Below are 21,258 nucleotides of genomic sequence, written 5' to 3'. Positions count from 1 at the left end.
TAATCTAATTTCAGGAATGTCCTGATCTTAACATAGAAAATTGTAACCCAGAGAAGGCCTAACTCAGTTTTGCCTTGTTATAGCTTAGTGCTTATGCAGTGCTTTGCTGCCTTCCTGGCCAAAAGTTCTGAGAACTGATTAGTGTAGCCTGAGAAGGGTTTGTGTGAATTAAGCATGCAGTTTTCAAAATGAACTTTAAATCTTTACAGTAACTGCTGCAAGTAAGAAAAGTAGCTGATGAGTATTGGCATTTCAAAATAAATAGACTACTCATTTTGTGTTAAGGATGCTTTTTGTGTCATATGCAGTTATAAATATGTCATTTTAAAAATACAATATTGACCCTATTGAGACAAACCACATTTCATTGATTAAAAACTCTTTCATAGAAAAATCAAACTAATTCAGCTTTAAGAGTGACTTAATTAGACACTATAGTGTTTGCTATTAGTTTTCACAATTTTAGTTAAGACAATGAAATAATTCCGTGATAGAAAAAAAAAAGATAAATGAGCAGGCATACATATATAGTTGAAGATATTTCCTGATTTAAAATTTTTATTTTTCCCAAGTCAGCCTTCCTGGAAAAAATTATTGTTCACAACTGCTGATAAATAATTCTTAGGTCAGTGTTTTCTGTTTTAGTTTAATTTGCTTTGCTTTATTTTTTTAGGAAGATGGGAAATTGAAGAGTTGAAAGAAAACCAGGTACCTGGTGACAGAGGACTGGTATTAAAATCTAGAGCAAAGCATCATGCAATATCTGCTGTATTAGCAAAACCCTTCATTTTTGCTGATAAACCCTTGATAGTTCAGTAAGTGTTGCTATATTTTGGAATACTTTTTCTGAATTTTGTATTAGCTTTGGCTTCTGAATATAGCTTGTATTTTGAAAATGGATGTAAAAATCTAGATCTTCCTTTTCCGTTTCACTTAAATACACAAATGTGCATATACACACAAACATACCCGTGTCTTTAATGAAAAGCAGGTAAATGATAAAATTATACAAAGATCAACCATTCTTATGGCCTAGAACTAATATTTGTATTTATTTCAAGGAATTGTATGTGGGCTATTAAGCAGTGTATTTCCTTTGGTCTGAGTCTTGTATTGACTAAATGAGGAGTAAATAGTTTGGCTCTCTTGAAAAAATTTAAAAATTATGTGATATATACTGTAATATATACAGTTCTGCTGCCATAAACTATGTAATGCATAGTAAAAATCACCATTTTTGTTTTACTCTTAAAATTACTTCTTATCAAAATATTAAACTTAATATATTCAGAATAGAATCATAAATATTGCTATTAAACCAGTGATAAGATTCAAAGGCAGAAAGTTTATTTCGAAAATAAATGTTTATGAATACCAGTGTCTTTCAAGCATGGACCCCTTTTAAAGGTCACATTCTTATAGATAATCCTTTCCTTCAACCTCTCCACCTCCCCATTATGCCTGGCATGGTGCCTCATGTGTATAATCCCAGCACTTTGGGAGGCCTAGGTGGGCAGATAGCTTGAGCCCAGGAGTTTAAGACCAACCTGGGCAACATGGCAAAACCCCAGCTCTACAAAAAATTTAAGAAATTAGCCAGGCATGGTGGTGCCCAACTGTAGTCCCACTACTCTGGAGGCTGAGGTGGGAGGATCACCTAAGCCCAGGAAGTCGAGGCTGCGGTGAGCCAAGGTCACACCAATGCATTGCAGCCTGGGTGACAGAATGAGATCTTGCCTAAAAAAAAAGAAAAAAAAAAGGAGGACCAAGAATTGAATAGCAGTCTTCCATGTTTAAAAACAATTCAAAGGCGAGTGAATGTTTGTCTCCTCTTAACATTGATAAAATGAAATGGGGTAAATAAAATGAAGAGATTTATATTAAATGCTATAAATGCTGATTTACAACATTACTATAAAGCTGCTTTTCCCAAATTGTGTACATGTTAGTATATATGAATAAGATGAAGAATAACCTAACTTAAAAAAATACGAAGTAAAGGCCTGGCATGGTGGTTCACACCTGTAATCCCAGCACTTTGGGAGGCCAAGGTAGGTGGATCACGAGGTCAGGAGATCAATACCATCCTGTCTAACATGGTGAAACCCCGTCTCTACTAAAAATACAAAAAATTAGCCGGGCATGGTGGTGGGCGCCTGTAGTCCCAGCTACTCGGGAGGCTGAGGCAGGAGAATGGCGTGAACCCAGGAGGCAGGGCTTGCAGTGAGCCGAGATCACGCCACTACACTCCAGCCTGAGCAAATGGGCAACAGAGCAACACTGTCTCTAAATAAATAAATAAATAAAATTTAAATTTAAATTTAAAAAAGGAATTATGTTAGCTTATTAAAGACTGAGAAGTTCTGCACATGAAAACCTGTTTAAAGCATTACTACTGTGTTTCCCAAACATGTTTGATCATGTAAGTTTATTCTCCCACCTAACAATAATTGCTATTTCATGGAACAATTTGAGAAATGATACTCTAAAGAAATTAAGGTTACCATATACTCTGCATATGTCCTTGGTTTTCCTATGACTGGAAGTTTAGCAGCAGTCAAGCTGTATGATAAACATTTTGTTGATCCTCTAATCCATTGTGAATCATTTATACTAGGTAAAAGTTAATTATTTGAAAACTTTGAAAGTTTGCAGTATAAGAAATGGACAAAGTGACTGAATCTAGGCATAATGGAGCCACTGTACAAAACATTTTTTCCAGTTCTTACCTTTTTACAGAATGCTCTGTCCTCAGATAACCTATTATAAAGCAAAATCTTTTTAATTTTTTTCCTGAAAACATTGACCTTTAAATCATATCATGCACCATGTCTTCTACTTATAGTCTTCAAATATTTAAATTCTATGAAAAACAAAATTTTGTCAGCTATTGCTTAAAATAAAGATAAGACTTTGAGGAAAACAAACTGTCTTCTATTTAAAAAATGAAAAAGAACAAAAGAATACCTTCCTTCTGATTATCATAGAAGCATTTTGAGCATGTATTTGCCCCTCATGGGGCATAATATCCTTTAATCATCGTAACAGTCCTTTAAGGTGTAAGTATGGGCCATGTCTACATATTATAGATGAGCAAATAGAGACATAGACGCTTAGAGCTTAAATGACTTGCCCTTACCCAGGGAGTCACTAGAGTAAATGGCAGAATCAAGAGTAACTCTCAGGTCATTTTGTCTTTACAGTACACGCTTGTAGCCACTGTTGTAGATAGCTTAAGAAATAAAGCATGGTACAAAGTATAGGGGAAAATCACCCCTTTCAAATCAGAGGTACTTAAAATTTTGTTTCCTCTGTTTTTTAATACAAAATATGTACACCAATTGAGTTCAAACTGTTAAAATTTTGTATGCTATCATGTTTTACCTTCCTGTCACTAAATTTCTTCAGAAACATTTACAACTATAGTCCTTTATTAAAATGATCATTATTTCTGGTTGTTTCTCTAGTTTTCATGTCTTTGTTTTCATTCATTTAATGAAATCATAACCTTTTTTGTTTTTACTGTTTGACAACCATTTCCTCATTGATTTCTGTCACATATAATTCATTAATTTAACCAAAAAAAAAATCTCTTCAGTAAGTCTGTGCCTCATTGCCATAGCAAGGCTATTTCCATTTAAAAATTACCAATAAATAAAAAAAAAACTTTGCTGAGAATTACACTGTGTTGTAAATTCGCAAGAGACTCTCCTGTTCATTCTTTTAGCTGTTATACTAAACAGTGAAAATTTCCCATATCTCCTGGCTCTTTAGGTCTGAAAGCCAGCTTACTGATTGAGATTATGAATCTCTTTGCTGGAGCTATTTAATTAAATGTACAACCTATTTAACATGGTAAGGTGTAGTGAACTCAAGGTATCTAAGATCATTAGCAATTTCTTAGAAATCTTGCTGTAGCTGTGGTTCTTATGGCCTTTGTTTTTTTAGTTTATAAAGTATAAGTATAGTGCCTACCTTGTCAGAATTTGAAATCTCCTGTTGTCGTTTTAGTCACAGTATCTTATTCTTAATTTATCAGTTTTGATGGAAAAAAATTTAAACAAATTGATTGGTTTGTCTGCAGTTGATTGTAATCATTCTATTTTTAATATTTTAATGATGTGTCTTGTAATACAGTAGTAGAAAACTGTTTTTGCTTATTTCCTGTAGATTGTAGATATGCTTTATATGAGCTTTCTGATAATGTAAAAGAATTTATACTTACATGAATTGAGAATAATAACATTAGATTTTAAAGAGCAATTAGTAATTTTTATTTATCAGTAGTACGGTTCTTTTTCCCTTTATTCAGATATGAAGTAAATTTTCAAGATGGTATTGATTGTGGAGGTGCATACATTAAACTCCTAGCAGACACTGATGATTTGATTCTGGTATGATATTTTAATATTTAAGAAAACCTTATTAAAGTTAATAAGTATTTTTAAGGAACAGTTGATAAAAGTGAACATTTTTATCTTCAACTGAAATTGAAAAGAACTGTAGATATCTTTTTTCAATGTGAATTTACATAGCTCTTACAATTTGCCTTCAAGTTTTATATAAAGCTGTGTTACTTGAAGGCATCAATTTTATAATCTTTAAAGACATGAAAAAGTTTACCATGTCTGTAGGACAAAAACTTCGTGGTACTTATAAATTCTTTTGAAATATAGCTTAGAGTTATTTTCTTTACAGAATAAGACTCTTGTTTGTTTAGAGAAGTATAACAAAGTAAAGCAGTGAAACAAAATGGCCAAAGAACCAAATTAAAAGGGGTTAGTAACCCATAGAAAGCAACTAATTTTAAACACTTTTCATGATGAAGTAGGTTTATACTTCTAAGAGGCTGTATTAGGAACATTGGAAGGTTGGGGATATTTCTTACAGCCTTCTCCTGTAAATGGCTGTTTCAGACTTTCTGCATATAACAGAAATACGATAGATGAGACATCAGGGGTATGTTTTTCAGAACACATGGCTGTACGTAAGCTATGAAATGTGGATGGAAGACTTTTTCATGTACTACTCATTATTATTAGGATCAAGTGAAGGAGAGACCACTGTAGTATATGTTGAAGCTCTTGTTTTAGATGAACACTTGAAGGTAGGATGACAAAAAAATCGAATGCCGAGTATTTCTATCAGCACTTTATCTGGTTAATTCACTTAATTCTCAGAGAACTCTTATAAGGTAGGTATTACTATCATCTCCATATTTCAGAGGTGATGAAATGGAGGTACAGAGAGCTTTAAAAAATTGACTCATAGTGACATACAGCTAGTTTAAGTGGCAGTGATAGGATTTGAACCCCAGTATCTGACTCCATACCCCATGCTCTTAACCACTGTGCCATACCAAATAAAGAGAAATGCATGGCCCCCTGTCTGTTTTTATGTCTGAATAAATCTCTCTTCATCTTGTGCTCAGAGGGTCATTTTCTGATATCTTCCTAAATAATAGTAATGGGTAACAATTTTAGTCTTAAGGCCATAAATATGCTTTCCTCTAATGCCCAATTCTCTCAATAAAATATTAGTAATATAGATTTACATAGGGAATTGAAGCATATTATGATGTTGCTAGAGTATTTTCAGCTTCTTCCCTACATCTTCAGGAAGTAGTGTGTACTTTAAAAAATCTATATTGAAGTAAAATTTGTCGTTTTTCCACGACTTTTATTGTCACTTGTATTAAATAGCTAGCTCTTTGGTGAATTATCATTTAATATATTTTTGTAAACTCTACCCATTGGATAGAATGCAGAAATTCATTAAATACTCTGTGATTCTGGACTAATGCCAACACTCATCTCTCTTTGAAGGAAAACTTTTATGATAGAACATCCTATATCATTATGTTTGGACCAGATAAATGCGGAGAAGATTATAAACTTCATTTTATCTTCAGACATAAACATCCCAAAACTGGAGTTTTTGAAGAGAAACATGCCAAACCTCCAGATGTAGACCTTAAAAAGTTCTTTACAGACAGGAAGACTCATCTTTATACCCTTGGTATACCCTTTCAATTCATTCACGTATTCAAAAATATTTGCTGACTATTGATATATTCATGGCAAGTGCTTTACGAGAAAACAGACATGCACCCCATCCTGAAGGAGCTTATCTTTTTCAGAAAATAGGACATGTATAATGACAGCACAGGTAGAAAATAAAGTGCCATATAAGAAAGAGAGATAAGGCACAGCTAAGAGTTCACAAGCAATATTACTTCCAGCTTAGAGACTTGGAACAAAGCTAGGAAAGATTATATTTGAGTTCAGCTTGAAGTACAGATAGAATGTGGAAGACAGTAGGGTGAAAGGACGTTTTAGACGTTGTGACAGTGGTGCTGTAAGAACAGAAAACTAGAAAATAAAAAGGAAGAAGCCCTTAATGCCAGACTAAAAAGTTTAGACTTTATTCTGTAGGTAGTTGTGATTATTGTTATGTTCTACCTCGTGTTGGTTGTGGCATGTACTTCGAAAGGAAAAGCATTGAGCAGCCATATATTAATATACTTAAGTAAATAGGAATTTGCATAGCTATGGGGGTGAGGGACATTATAAGGAGTTGTTTCACCCATTCTCAAGTATAATGTCTGTAGAGCTCTGGTGGGCCATTATCAAAATCAGAGCACATTGGAACCTAATAGGACATTTTGAAATGGCCCTATCAGCTTCCTTTCTCACGTCTCAACTCCACCCAAGATTAAAGTATTTCAATCTTTTTCCCTAAATGCTGCAGTTATACAAGCATTCATTTTGTCTGCTAGGGCAATGCCCATTTCATCTTCAATATCAGATGTGATGTAATAAACATCTTTATGAAATAATTGAAAAATAAAACGGCATTTTGGGGAACACCAAGTAAACTGTAGAAATAATGAGAAAATATAACTAGAACAGAATAAATGAATTGTTTGTGCTATACTTACAACACTTTAAGATTGTATCAAAAAAATTAAATGCTGAAAAAGATTAGCTTGTATCTTGTAACTATAAAAGAGTGAAGCTGACTCGTTATGAGTCCCAGAGCAGAGCTATTTGGTATTATTTTTTATTTGAGAAGTAATGGAGCATTTTGTTGTAAAAAATGCAGTTTAAAACAAAATTTTATCTTTATTTAGGAAATATATCTGGTGATTTTAGAATATTTTGGTTTACTACATTGGTTATTCCTCTATTTCTGGTTGGGAAAAAAGCTTTACCCATGGAGTTAAGGGTAGTTACATTATTTAGAAGATTATCTTTAAAGTGTACATCAAAATGATAACTATATTTAAATTTGTCCTTAGTGATGAATCCAGATGACACATTTGAGGTGTTAGTTGATCAAACAGTTGTAAATAAAGGAAGCCTCCTAGAGGATGTGGTTCCTCCTATCAACCCCCCCAAAGAAATTGAAGATCCCAGTGACAAAAAACCTGAAGAATGGGATGAAAGAGCAAAAATTCCTGATCCTCGTGCCGTCAAACCAGAAGACTGGTAAGCAAATAATTCGGTAGCAAAGCACTATTTGGCATAACTAGGTAACGAAACAACATGTAAGTGAAGTTTACAGCCAATGAAGTTTATTGTTTTAAACATCAGAACTACTTATGTTTAGTATTTTGGGTGAAATATATTCTAAAATAGATTTTACACTTCCCTCCCTGTTAATATTTTTTTATTTCTATTGATAATGATGTTGCATTTTTCAATATATGTTTATTTGTTATGTTTTCATTGCTGTGGATAAAAAATTTCATAAATCCAAAATATCAGTGCTTTAATTTTCAGTCCTAGTTTGATCTTTATTGTACGTATGTGAGAGGCCAAGGTGGGCAGATTACCTGAGGTCAGGAGTTCGAAACCAGCTTGACCAACATGGCAAAACCCCATCTCTACTAAAAACACAAAAATTAGCTGGGCATGGTGGCGGGTGCCTGTAATCGCAGCTACTTGGGAGGCTGAGGCAGGAGAATTGCTTGAACCTGAAAGGCAGAGGCTGCAGTGAGCCAAGGTCGTGCCACTGCACTCCAGCCTGGTGACAGAGCAAGACTGTGTCTCAAAAAAAAAAAAGTACGTTTGCTCTTAAATGAGAGAAACCACATATAACTGCCTCATTCTGATTGTTGAAATGTGTTAGAATTTGTTTTACAAAGTACTAAAAGAAATGCTCCATTAAATTTTAACTTTTGGTTACTCTGAGCACTCAGAGACTCAAGATGACATTGATATCAGGCAAGCACAAATCTGTACATTTGTAGAGTTCATTATTTCTGTTCATTTTGTAATTCATTTGGAAAATCATGAAGTGGCCTCTTGTTTAAAATGTCTATCTTTCTGTAATGATGAAAACTATATTAGTAGTTCAGTACTTTATGTTTACATACTTTAGAATTTGCTAAGTGTTTTGTTTTTTTTTTGTTTGAGACGGAGTCTTGCTCTGTCACCCAGGCTGGAGTGCAATGGCGCGATCTCGGTTCACTGCAGCCTCTGCCTCTGGGTTCAAGCAATTCTCCTGCCTCAGCCTCTTCAGTAGCTGGGATTACAGGCGTGCACCACCACACCCGGCTAATTTTTGTATTTTTAGTAGAGATGGGGTTTCACGATGTTAGTCAGGCTGGTCTCGAACTCCTGATCTCGTGATCCGCCCAGCTCAGCCTCCCAAAGTGCTGGGACTACAGGTGTGAGCCACCACGCCAGCCTAAGTGTTGTTTTTAAAATGAAAATACTAGAATTAAATAAGCGGGGTTTAAAAAATTATATTGGAATAGGGAAGAACTTTCCAAATATGACATAAAATCCAAGAATCCTGTAAAAATAAGTTCAACTACATGAAAATAAGTGATTTGTATATTGCAAAAAAAAAAAAAAACCTTCCCTAAACTATATTAAAAAACACACAAGAACCAGGAAAAATTATTTTCAATCATATAACTGACAGAGAGCTAATTTCTTAATATAAAGGTGATGAGCTAAGAAAAAATAGTTTTTATATATCACTTATGCTACTAAATGTACATTCAAAGTTCAGTGAGATACCATTTTTCACCTATCACATGGGCAAAAATCAAGAAGTTTGGTAACACTCTTCACAAGGACAGGAGAAAATAAGTACTTTTGCATGCTGCTGGTAGAACTGGAAATGGAGTGTAACCATTATAGAAAGTAATTTGGATGCTACTATCAAAATTTAAAATGTCCATAATCTTAACAATTATATTTTCACAGATAAGAAATGGCATATATTCTAGGACATTCACTATAGCATTGTTTGTATTAATAATAGTAAAATTTTGGAAACACTAAATGTCCTCCAAGAGGAGATAAACTAAATAAATTATGGTATATCCTCAAGTAGAAAACTATGCAGCTGTTAAGAATGAAGCCATATATATATATATATATGTATGTGTGTGTATATATATATATATATATATATATATGCTCCAGCCAGGCATGAGCATGGTGGCTCTCTCTACTAAAAATACAAAAACTTAGCCAGGAGTGGTGGCAAGTGCCTGTAATCCCTACTCTGGAGGCTGAGGCAGGAAAATTGCTTGAACCCAGAAGGCAGAGGTTGCAGTGAGCCGAGGTCGCACTATTGCAATCCAGCCTGGGCAACAAGAGCGAGACTCCATCTCAAGCGAAAAAACAATAATAATAATGGAGCTCCTAGAACAGTCTTGACACATAGTAAGCATGCAATATATATTTGATGAATGAGTTTTTAAGTAACAAAAGCAAGGTCTAATATATTATGTATAGAATGCTATCATTTGTATTAAAAAAAGAATGTATACATGTGTGCATGTATGCATAGAGCACAACGGGGAATATGTACCAAAAATTGGCAAGTTAGCAGAAGATTTAGGTAGGTGGTAGATGAGGACAAATAACAGGCACAAACAAAAGGGAGGGAAATAATTTTATGTGGTACCTTCTGAGTGTTGTAACATATGCATTTTTAAACTTTTTGAATAATTAGTAATTAATATAAAACATTGTATTTACAGGGATGAAAGTGAACCTGCCCAAATAGAAGATTCAAGTGCTGTTAAACCTGCTGGCTGGCTTGATGATGAACCAAAATTTATCCATGATCCTAATGCTGAAAAACCTGATGACTGGTAAGCACTTTTCATCTTCAAATGTCGATTTTAAATGTTTCTTACCTGCATTTTTGTTACTAGTTTATATGACTGATCTGAGACTTGAGGTTACTGTATTTGCTTTAATATCCTAAGGAATGAAGACATGGATGGAGAATGGGAGGCACCTCAGATTCTTAATCCAGCATGTCGGATTGGGTGTGGTGAGTGGAAACCTCCCATGATAGATAACCCAAAATACAAAGGAGTATGGAGACCTCCACTGGTCGATAATCCTACCTACCAGGTAACAACCGCTTGTTCCAATTCTTTAGTGAAGGTAAAAATGTTGTGATCTTTTCTGTTTAAATATCTAATTATCTATGTTAACTTTTGGAAGTTTCATTTTTAAGATGTCAGAGAAAATAGACCCCAACTAATTTATATTTTAAAAGTAGAGCATCAATTATTTAATTTTCTGGGGAAATAAATCACTTCATACTATATTCTTCCTGAATTATCAGTTGATGTTCACTTTGAAATAAAGTTCTATTTTAGAAGTAAATATAAGAAGTAAATTCTGATCAAATAGACATACATTGTACATTTTAGTAATTAATGCCTGTGCTTAATTAATGTACTTATTCTTTAGTATTATTAAAATTCTGATTTTTGGCCGGGCACAGTGGCTCACGCCTGTAATCCCAGCACTTTGGGAGTCTGAGGCGGGCGGATCACGAGGTCAGGAGATGGAGACCACCCTGGCCAACATGGTGAAACCCCATCTCCACTAAAAGTACAAAAAATTAGCTGGGCATGGTGGTGCACACGTGTAGTCCCAGCTACTCAGGAGGCTAAGGCAGGGGAATCTCTTGAACCCTGGAGGTGGAGATTGCAGTGAGTTGAGATCGCGCCACTGCACTCCAGCCTGGCAACAGAGCAAAACTCAAAAAAAAAAAAAAGAAAGAAAAAGAAAAAAAAAAAAACCCTGGTGCGGTCTTGACTCACTGCAACCTCTGCCTCCCGGGCTCAAGCGATTCTCCTGCTTCAGCCTCCCAAGTAGCTGAGATTACAGGTGCGCCCCAGCACACCTGGCTAATTTTTGTATTTTTAGTGGAGACGGGGGTTTCACCATGTTGGCCAGGCTGGTCTCGAACTCCTGACCTCGTGATCTGCCCACCTGGGCATCCCAAAGTGCTCGGGTTAGAGAAGTAAGCCACCGAGCCCGGATTTTTTTCTGATATCAGTCAGACATCTTTTGAGTGTACCTAGCTTTTTATATTAAAAGTTTCTATGTTATCCACTTAACCCTCTAGTTTTATCTTTGTAATTATTTATGGACACGTTCTAACATTATATATATGCAGTTTCATATTCTAATTACTCACTGTAGTTTTTATTAAAAGCATTTAACACAAAATATTTATTTTGGTAAATATTGTTTAATGTCTGTCTCTTTTATTCTACTTTAAACTCCCTAATACAAGAACCATGTATGTCTCCATCATCTGGCATAGTGCCTGGTCCAGAATACATACATGTGATGGCGGAGTGACTCAGTGAGCAATGATATTGTTGAACGTATTTGATTTAATTGACAGTTTAATCATTTAAGATCTAATGGAAGTTTTATGTTGAGTAGTTGTGCTGAGATTCAACCATACCTGATTAATGATGTCTGTCATGGGTGTATGTTAAATGGAGTAACTCCATTTTTGCTATACAATAATCTTTCTGATTTGGACAACCTGAGTAACATTTTGTGATGAATAACTTTACTAAATCTAAAAATTTGTCTAAAATAGACAAATTGTGAAATTTATTCACGTTTCTGTTTATGTTGGATTTTCCCTTTTCCTTTTTTTGCAGAATTTAAAATCATTATCCCTCATAGGAAACATCGTGTACACAGCAAAAAGAAACAAGATTTTATTTTCAGTATATTACTAATAAATTAATATCAGTTAAAGTTTTCTTTTTTCCAGTTAGCATTGTGAATTTCATTCAACAGCAGCTATTTATTAAGCAGCATTTATAATGAAGTTATTTTATTTGAAAATGTCTTCAATAACTTTTTCTTCCAGGGAATCTGGAGTCCTCGAAAAATTCCTAATCCAGATTATTTCGAAGATGATCATCCATTTCTTCTGACTTCTTTTAGTGCTCTTGGTTTAGAGCTTTGGTCTATGACCGCTGATATCTACTTTGATAATTTTATTATCTGTTCGGAAAAGGAAGTAGCAGATCACTGGGCTGCAGATGGTTGGAGATGGAAAATAATGATAGCAAACGCTAATGAGGTATGGTGTTGACCAATAGCAGTAGTGATATAACTATGAATAATGATAATAAGATTTGGTCTTGGTTGTAGGTTATTCAAATGGCTCTTTTAAAGGCAAATAAATGTTCAATAATTACTAAATGCCAAGGAAATGTGTTTGAATAAGTTTATGCAGACAAAACATTTTGCTTTTTATGTTACTTCATTATGAACTACATATGCATATGTAAGTCCTCATTTTATTCATTGAATTATAATATCTCTAATGGGATTTAATGCTTATTTACTGTTTATAGAAGAAGACTATTTAATATCTTTGTCATCTTGCCAATTCAAGACCTAAGTGATAATGATAATCTAAATATTACTGTTTGTTTATTTTAACTATTTTTTACTTAGAGGAATGTACAAAGAATTTATATTTTAACATTATTAAATTCTGTTCCAGTTTTTTCCCAAAATCTTTAACACTGTTTAGAAAAGGTTAAGCTAAATAATTTCAACAAAATGCATCTTAGAAAATGTATCTTTAAATTCAGTTGCTATAAAGAAAAATTCTTACCTTACATTTGGTTCCTTGGGTCACCAGTGAAAAACCATCAAAAGAGTAGGTAAAGAGGGATTCTCGTTTTGAACCTCTTGTACCTAAAACATTTGATTTTTTAAATTTTATTTTAATAAGAGAAATAATATCCTTATTGAAGGTCTTGTATGTGACATGTGTTTATATAAAAAAGAAAACAATTCTGAGGTATGATTTTATTTTTTTTTATTTTTTTTTTATTTTTTTTTGAGACGGAGTCTCGCTGTGTCGCCCAGGCTGGAGTGCAGTGGCCGGATCTCAGCTCACTGCAAGCTCCGGCTCCCGGGTTCCTGCCATTCTCCTGCCTCAGCCTCCAAGTAGCTGGGACTACAGGCGCCCGCCACCTCGCCCGGCTAGTTTTTTGTATTTTTTAGTAGAGACGGGGTTTCACCGTGTTAGCCAGGATGGTCTCGATCTCCTGACCTCGTGATCCGCCCGTCTCGGCCTCCCAAAGTGCTGGGATTACAGGCTTGAGCCACCGCGCCCGGCCAGCTGAGGTATGATTTTAATAAGTTCTTTAAAAGTACAGAATGAATGATCAGAGTACAGAATGAATGATCACTTCAAATAAACCAGGTAATACATCCGTAAAAGGTAGTTCTATTCTGAAATTTACCAAAAAGGAAAATTACCATTTTTCTGGCCAGTATGTTACAAGTTTCCACTTTTGTCATAACATATCTGCTGCTATCAACTCTCACTCAGTGATGCATGCTAATAATTAAATTAGACTTTACAAAGTATAAGGTGGGAAAATGAAACTTCTTTTACTTACAAGTTCATCACTCCTTAATGTAAAATGCCTGAGCAAATAAGTTTTTTGTATCTTGTGTTACCCAGTAAAGGTTTGTAAAATTTGAATTGCATTTTTGTGCTTATCTCATCTATAGCCTGGTGTATTAAAACAGTTAATGGCAGCTGCGGAAGGGCACCCATGGCTTTGGTTGATTTATCTCATAACAGCAGGAGTGCCAATAGCATTAATTACTTCATTTTGTTGGCCAAGAAAAGTAAAGGTAAAGAAAATTGATTTCCTTCAACTTTTTTCCCCAAATTTCTTATTGTTTAGGAGTTCTATAAAGTGAGCAAGTGATTCTTAAAAGTAATAAACTAAATGTCTCATAAGTTTTACTTTCATTATGTATGTTATCAATTATTGCAAAAAAAAAAAAACTTTTTCGAAATAGCACTCTACCTTTAGTAAAAATATGTTAACTACCACAGAAGAAATACAAAGATACAGAGTATAAAAAAACCGACATATGTATACCACAAACAAAAGGAGTACTAGAGCAAGAAGGAAAGGAAGAGAAAGCAGCCCTGGAAAAACCCATGGACCTGGAAGAGGAAAAAAAGCAAAGTGATGGTGAAATGCTTGAAAAAGGTAAGACAATAAGGGTGATTTATAATGGAGACCCTGGGTAAAGCTCATAAAACAGTATATTGCCTTGAAATAACTAGGTGTTACACTTGTTTATTATCAAGTTTATACATCTGAATCTCCCAAGAATATGTGACTATGGCAAGGAGTAATAGTCAGTCATCTGAGCAGTCACCCTGTTTATAGTTTTTGTGTTCTAGGAAGAAGGAGATTTAAATAGTGTTCAGTTGCTTCAGAGCCTAGCAGTTATGAATCCCATAGGCCATAGCTTTTTGCAAGGATGTTTCTTGGCTCTGGGAGTATAGAAGATGAGATGGAGGGTGATAGAGGGTATATATAATGGCCTCTATAGAAAAGAAATAGATATAAAGCAGGTGATTGCAGCAACAAAATCAACACCAAGTCTTCCAACGGCTATTGTTAATCAGATGCTTATCGTATAGAATAAATAATTTAATTAATTTTCTGAAAGGATTGCTGAACCTATATCCCCTTCCCATCCTATATTAAACTCTTGAAGATGTTAGAACTGAAGTCACCATTTGGTGGCTCTCCACTGAGACCTCCTTACATGAGGTAAAAATAAAACTATTGATTTGCCCAGTGTCCCAAGTCAAATGTCTTGAAGCACAATGTTTAACTCACTTGACAAAACAGTTGACTTAAAAACACATGTGTGTCTATTTTTTTAAGAGAGAGTGTATATATATACACACATACACATGTATAAACGCATGTACATGTATGTATTAGGATCGGTATCTAAAACAACAAATACTTCAGGTTGTAAGTTTTCAGCCATATTTTTGTAACTTCTTAGTGCTTAGTATATTGATGTCTGGATCAACCTTATTTAGAGGACATTTAAGTATCAGAAGGGCCTGCTTGTATAAAGGCACTTTCACCTATACATGTAGTCCCACACTGGAACTACATGGCAGAAGTAGAGTTGATTTTTCAGCTTCCCTTTCCCCAAAGCCCATTCTTGGTGGGGTAGGAGTTTTTACTTTATATAGCTCCTAGGACATGCTTAATATATTTTGGTTAACAATGATGACAAAGGTTGGAGGTTCTGCTAAATGGAATCCTAAGGAGGGTCAATAACTGAAAAAATGCCTGATAATGTCCACAGAGAACAAACGTAAGTAAATAACATATTGAAGATTAAAAGATCACCAAAAATTAAAGGAAGTATTTCCCGAGACAGGAACACAGGAAAGATGATTATTTTTTGGTTTTCATATTACATACAGACTGAATGCTTAAGAAGTTTTTTAAACTTGTCCCCCAACTCAAATATGATGATTCATTTATAAAATTGACAATATAATGAGTATTTATAATTTTTAAAATTTTGAATGGAAGAAGTTGCTTCTAAATCTTGGAATAAATCTTGGAATTTAAATAAATCCCCTTTATTGTACTTAATACTTTTCAGTAGCAAAATTCTAATTTATTGAGTCTTTGCTTTTAATAAAATCTGTATTCTAGAAGAGGAAAGTGAACCTGAGGAAAAGAGTGAAGAAGAAATCGAAATCCTAGAAGGGCAAGAAGAACGTAATAAATCAAATAAGTCTGGATCAGAGGATGAGGTAACAGAAAATAAACTGGTTTCTATGTATAGTTGTTATCCATAAAAAGTTCTTTCAGTAAAAGCACCAATCTGGTTTATGAAAGAATTTTCGCCATATTTCTCTCTATATTGTTTTCTAAGAGCCTCTATATTGTTTTTAAAACATATCCATAAGGAAGGAAAGACAAATACTATATATTGTCTCAATGCCTAGTAAAACAGTATAGAGCAAGCCTGTGACTTACAAAATATGAAGATAGAATACGTGTATCCAAAATTATGACTTTCTCATTGAAATTCTATTGAAAAGCATAATAAACACATTGTTTGAATATTTAAAAGATAATTGTCATTATTATAATTTTTATAGCTGTTGTAAAACATCCTTAATGTCTCAACATTTTACTCTCATGTTTTGAAATATTCATTCACTGGGTAGTTGAGTACTATCTGCCTGACAGGGTATTTTTCTCAAATCTTTAATGAATTTCCCCCACCCCCATCAGTCTACCCCGTTTTGTGTCCTGATATAAAATGGAACTTTGCACAATGCTTTTTTTTTTTTTTTTGTAAGTTATTATGGAATGAGAAATCCAGAGTATAATTAGAGCCAGAGCTTTCTTTTTTCTTTTTCTTTTTTTTAACCCAGCATAAACCAAAAACCAGTTTTCTCTGGCCCTTAAAGAGCTGCATAGCCTTACCCCACAGAGTCACCATGCTAACATATTACATTCCAACTACGTAGGTAGGATAAAAGTACAGTTCTGCCTGCTGTTGCATGTGATTAAATTTTGTATTTTATCTATTTGAAGAAATCCTCCAAATAAATTTGCAGTTATTGTTAAGTCTTTCCTAATGTTCAATCAGTACACATACTGCTGCTGGTCTTCCTGCCCTCTGAGTTTTTATAGGGACTTTGGGGACCATTATCTAGTATGAATATCCATATTTAGGGAGATCTAGGTGAAGACAGTTTCTTCTTCCAGAGCCAAGGTTTAAATAATCATTGTTTCTGCTGTGACTTTCTTAAAATAATACCTGCAGTCATTTACTTGAATATGTATTCTATTTACATTTATGGTACAAAACACTTTGTGTACCTTCAAAAATATCTTAATTCCATCTTTCAGTCTGTCTTTTTATGTGTATGTCTCAGTGAGCTAGAATACATCGATTTTTGTATAGCCTTGAGAAATAACTATAACTTTATTTCATATAATACCTTCATAATAGCACTTGATTGATAGCACATATATTTTAGAGAATAATAAATATATTGTTTACTACTATCTACTAGTTACTTGTTATACTAAAAGAAACCTTTTCATAATTATTTTTTCTAGATGAAAGAAGCAGATGAGAGCACAGGATCTGGAGATGGGCCAATGAAGTCAGTACGCAAAAGAAGAGTACGAAAGGACTAAACTAGATTCAATTATTTTAAATTCCTGAGAGGGATGTTTGGCATTCTAAAATCAGCATGCCAGACTTGAACTTTAATCAATCTATGCACATCCTGTTTCTAATATCTAGCAACATTTTTCTTTCAGACATTTATTTTAGTCCTTCATTTCAGAGGGAAAAAAAAGCATCTTTGAAGTTAACTGGTCTTTGAATTTAGAATAAAAGTTGCACATTACATATCGGATCTAAGAGATTAATACCATTAGAAGTTACACAGTTTTAGTTGTTTGGAGATAGTTTTGGTTTGTACAGAACAAAATAATATGTAGCAGCTTCATTGCTATCAGAAAAAATCAGTTATTGGAATTTCCACTTAAATGGCTATACAACAATATAACTGGTAGTTCTATAATAAAAATGAGCATGTGTTCTGTTGTACAGAGCTAAATGCAATAAAGTTTCTGTATGGTTGTTTGATTCTATCAACAATTGAAAGTGTTGTATATGACCCACATTTACCTAGTTTGTGTCAAATTATAGTTATGGTCAGTTGTTCGCTTAAATTATAGATTCCTTTAAAGAGGTGCTTTGTTCACAAAATCACTGGATTATATTGTAGCATATTTTACATTTGAATACAAAGATAATGGGTTTTATCAAAACAAAATGATGTACAGATTTTTTTTTCAAGTTTTTATAGTTGCTTTATGCCAGAGTGGTTTAGCCCATTCACAAAATTTCTTATGCATACATTGCTATTGAAAATAAAATTTAAATATTTTTTCATCCTTAATACCCTATTTAACAGGTTATTGTTGGGGAGGCTTTATATTATTTTCCTTATTACTAAGAGATTCTAATGGCTGATTTCAATTCATCATGCTTTTATATATTTTTTTTTCTTGTTTCCAGTGGGGTTGGAATGCTTTTGTATTTTTATCTTTTTTCTTTTTTCCTGACAAGTTTCAGTCTATTTTAAGTCTGTCATCTCATCTATGAATAGCTTCAAAGCTGCCACTGAGGTGGATAGGAGCAACTATTATTATTGCTCTTCTTTTTAAATCAGTTGCCATGTCACTGGACTATATTAAAATGGAGCTGTGTTGTTCCATTTAAAATATTTTATGAAATTCTTAGGCCGGGCACGGTGGCTCAAGCCTGTAATCCCAGCACTTTGGGAGGCCGAGACGGGCGGATCACAAGGTCAGGAGATCGAGACCACCCTGGCTAATACGGTGAAACCCCGTCTCTACTAAAGAATACAAAAAACTAGCCGGGCGACGAGGCGGGCGCCTGTAGTCCCAGCTACTTGGGAGGCGGAGGCAGGAGAATGGCGTAAACCCGGGAGGCGGAGCTTGCAGTGAGCTGAGATCCGGCCACCGCACTCCAGCCTGGGCGACAGAGCCAGACTCCGTCTCAAAAAAAAAAAAAAAAAAAAAGGAAATTCTTATGTCTGGGTAACAGGTTTAGACTCTGGAAGAGGATCTAAATCTTTGAGACCACAGAACTACTTGAATACTAACTACCTAGAGAACTTTCCACATGTTAGATAGGATTTTGGATTTCTTCACAGACGTACACATACCCCATCTTTGGGCAAGCCCTAAACTATTATAGGTTCCCATACAACTCCTTCCCCAGTAGGTAAATTTAGAACTTATGAATAAGGAAAATAAGTCTCTAGCTTCTGCTTTTACTGAAGGAAGCCAAACATAGCCACTAATACTATTCACTCCTTACTTCAAAGACTGAATTGAGAAAGAAAATAAGTTATTTACTCCATTGTTATACTCTGAACTTCTATAAATTGGTGGTAGAAAATCTTAATACATAGTATTTAGCCATACTTTGTATTTATTTAATATGAACTGAACACATCTTGCAAGCATTCTCCCTCTCTAGCTCACCTTGCATTTGTAGTGTAATAACCCTAGATGAGAATATTTCTGAAGGTAAAGCACTACTTCGGGAGATAACTTCTTTTTTAATTTAATGAAAACCTTCTTGCCTGGGAAGATTCTTGCATGTGAACATTTTTCTCTAAAGACTGTTTAAAGCTTGGTTTTTTTTGTTTTGAATTGTTTTGTTTACTTTCTTGGTTGCAGATTCATTTGTTTGGTTAAACTCCATGAGCTTGCAGTGGTAAAATTTGAGCAACTGAATTTGCCAAATCACTGCTAATCCCTGTGCACGTACTCCTTTGTGGATGTACCGTAACTGACAGGTTTAACAAAACTAAAACTCTGATGTATAACCTGTACTGTATCCATGCAATAGATAGTCTTTCTTAATAATCAAATGGCTTTTTCCTTTTACTCCCTAATCTGACTTTATTGTTCAAAATGACTCACATCTTATCCATAAAGGAGAGAAATAGTGTATTTTGCTTTTCTTTATTTTAGTTTGCCTTTTCAGAGGCTTTTTAACTTGATCAGTGTAAAGTAACGTCCCTTTTCTTGAATATTTTTTACTGATGGTCTTGCTTCCATTAATCATTTCTCCAGGAAAACATCATGTTTCTAGAATTAGTCTTTTTGAGGTATCAGACCACATTTGGAGGAGAAACATGATGGAACTGCTTACATGTTAAAATGAACCACTAGAAATGAATTTAATGTATTTTAAAATTTCAGAATTCTAGTCCCTAAATGGTTTTGTATTCAGTAGAAACTATTCAGAATAGTTAAAACATAAATACATTACAATCTAGGCATCTGTGAATAATGTTTTATTCTCTTTTCAATTGTGGCTATATGTTCTAACTTTAGCAGGATTTAAAGATTGTAAGATGGCTAAAGTAAGATAATTAAATCTTTTATATGTGATTAAAACATAAAAGAATTTCTGCATACATTTCAACAATTTCTTCCCCCTCAAAAGTATATAACTCCCATGTATTTCCATAGTATGAGAGCTGAGTTTTGGAAATAAAATTATCCCTTAATCTGAAAGGTCAGATATGAGGCAAATTGATGGGAAAGAGAATGCATGGAAAAGTAGGGTAGTTTTAGAGAAGATGGGCAACATGACAACTGGAAAAATGGGCTTTTACCACCCAACATAGTTATCACATATTTTGTGTTTGTTAAATGAATACTTTTTTGGTAAAATTTGGGAGTATTTCCAAGTTTTAATAGCACTTAATAAGCCATCTATAATGTATACATTTTAAAACAAGATACATTATAAAATTGATTACAATGAATGTACAACTTCAGCTTCTGTTGTCTCTCAACCCACCCTTTCATAGGTCCAAAGGCCAACGGCCAACATAAAGTCCTTGTTATAGTAAATGTGCCTTTTTTGTTGTTTTTGTTTTTTGAGGAGACAGAGTCTTACTCTGTCACTCAGACTAGAGTGCAGTGGTACCGTAACTCACTGCAGCTTTGAACTCCTGGGCTCAAACAATCTTCCTACTTCAGTCTCCCGAGTAGCTGGGACTACAGGCAAGTACCGCCATGCCTGGCTAATTAAAACAAAATTTTTTTTTTGGAGAGACACGGTCTCACTATGTTGTTCAGGCTGGTCTCAAGATCCTAGGCTCAAGGAATGCCCTTGCTTTGGTGTCCCAAAGAGCTGGGAATACAGGTGTGAGCCACCACACCTAGCCTTGTAAATTTGTCTTTTAAATACCATTAATCCGATTTCAGTGAAATAAACTGCAGCTAGTTTTCTGATAAGAGTAAGAAGGAATTAAGTCTCTTCCAATTCTTAACCTTTCATATCTTCACATTATCTGTTCTTTCATGATCTACAAATGCTCTTAACAACTAATCTCTGGTATCCACTGGTAATAATTTTGGTTACATGCACATTGAAGAATCTGATGACAGCCACCACAGAGTGTTCAGGGAAAAACAAAATTTTTATTGGGCAAAGTAAAGAACAGCTTTACATTCTGAAGTTAAGATCAATTTTGCTTTTCTTTGGACCATAAAATTAATTTTAGATTTTA

At 34.3% G+C, this 21,258-nt stretch overlaps 1 protein-coding gene across 2 annotated transcripts in view; it reads left to right on the top strand.

Moving 5' to 3' along the window:
- The window catches only part of CLGN (calmegin), a 32,421-nt gene extending 14,623 nt beyond the window's left edge, over positions 1 to 17,798 (top strand). Inside the window, exons 5-15 of one of the 2 annotated variants that reach the window (XM_030925707.1) lie at positions 674 to 815; positions 4,313 to 4,394; positions 5,826 to 6,018; positions 7,301 to 7,490; positions 10,007 to 10,120; positions 10,238 to 10,388; positions 12,166 to 12,381; positions 13,836 to 13,961; positions 14,173 to 14,329; positions 15,818 to 15,918; positions 17,243 to 17,798. In XM_030925707.1, coding sequence (XP_030781567.1) covers positions 674 to 815; positions 4,313 to 4,394; positions 5,826 to 6,018; positions 7,301 to 7,490; positions 10,007 to 10,120; positions 10,238 to 10,388; positions 12,166 to 12,381; positions 13,836 to 13,961; positions 14,173 to 14,329; positions 15,818 to 15,918; positions 17,243 to 17,323 — 1,553 coding nt within the window. In that variant the 3' untranslated portion in view covers positions 17,324 to 17,798. Of the gene's footprint in view, positions 1 to 673; positions 816 to 4,312; positions 4,395 to 5,825; positions 6,019 to 7,300; positions 7,491 to 10,006; positions 10,121 to 10,237; positions 10,389 to 12,165; positions 12,382 to 13,835; positions 13,962 to 14,169; positions 14,330 to 15,817; positions 15,919 to 17,242 lie in introns of both variants that reach the window. The other variant, XM_010353462.2, reaches the window with a different exon arrangement.
- Positions 17,799 to 21,258: the final 3,460 nt, after the last annotated feature.

This window comes from Rhinopithecus roxellana, chromosome 2, assembly GCF_007565055.1.
Source record: "Rhinopithecus roxellana isolate Shanxi Qingling chromosome 2, ASM756505v1, whole genome shotgun sequence".
Taxonomy (NCBI): domain Eukaryota; kingdom Metazoa; phylum Chordata; class Mammalia; order Primates; family Cercopithecidae; genus Rhinopithecus; species Rhinopithecus roxellana.
The sequence above is the reverse complement of the archived record's forward strand: the minus strand, read 5'-3'. Positions and strand labels throughout refer to the sequence as shown.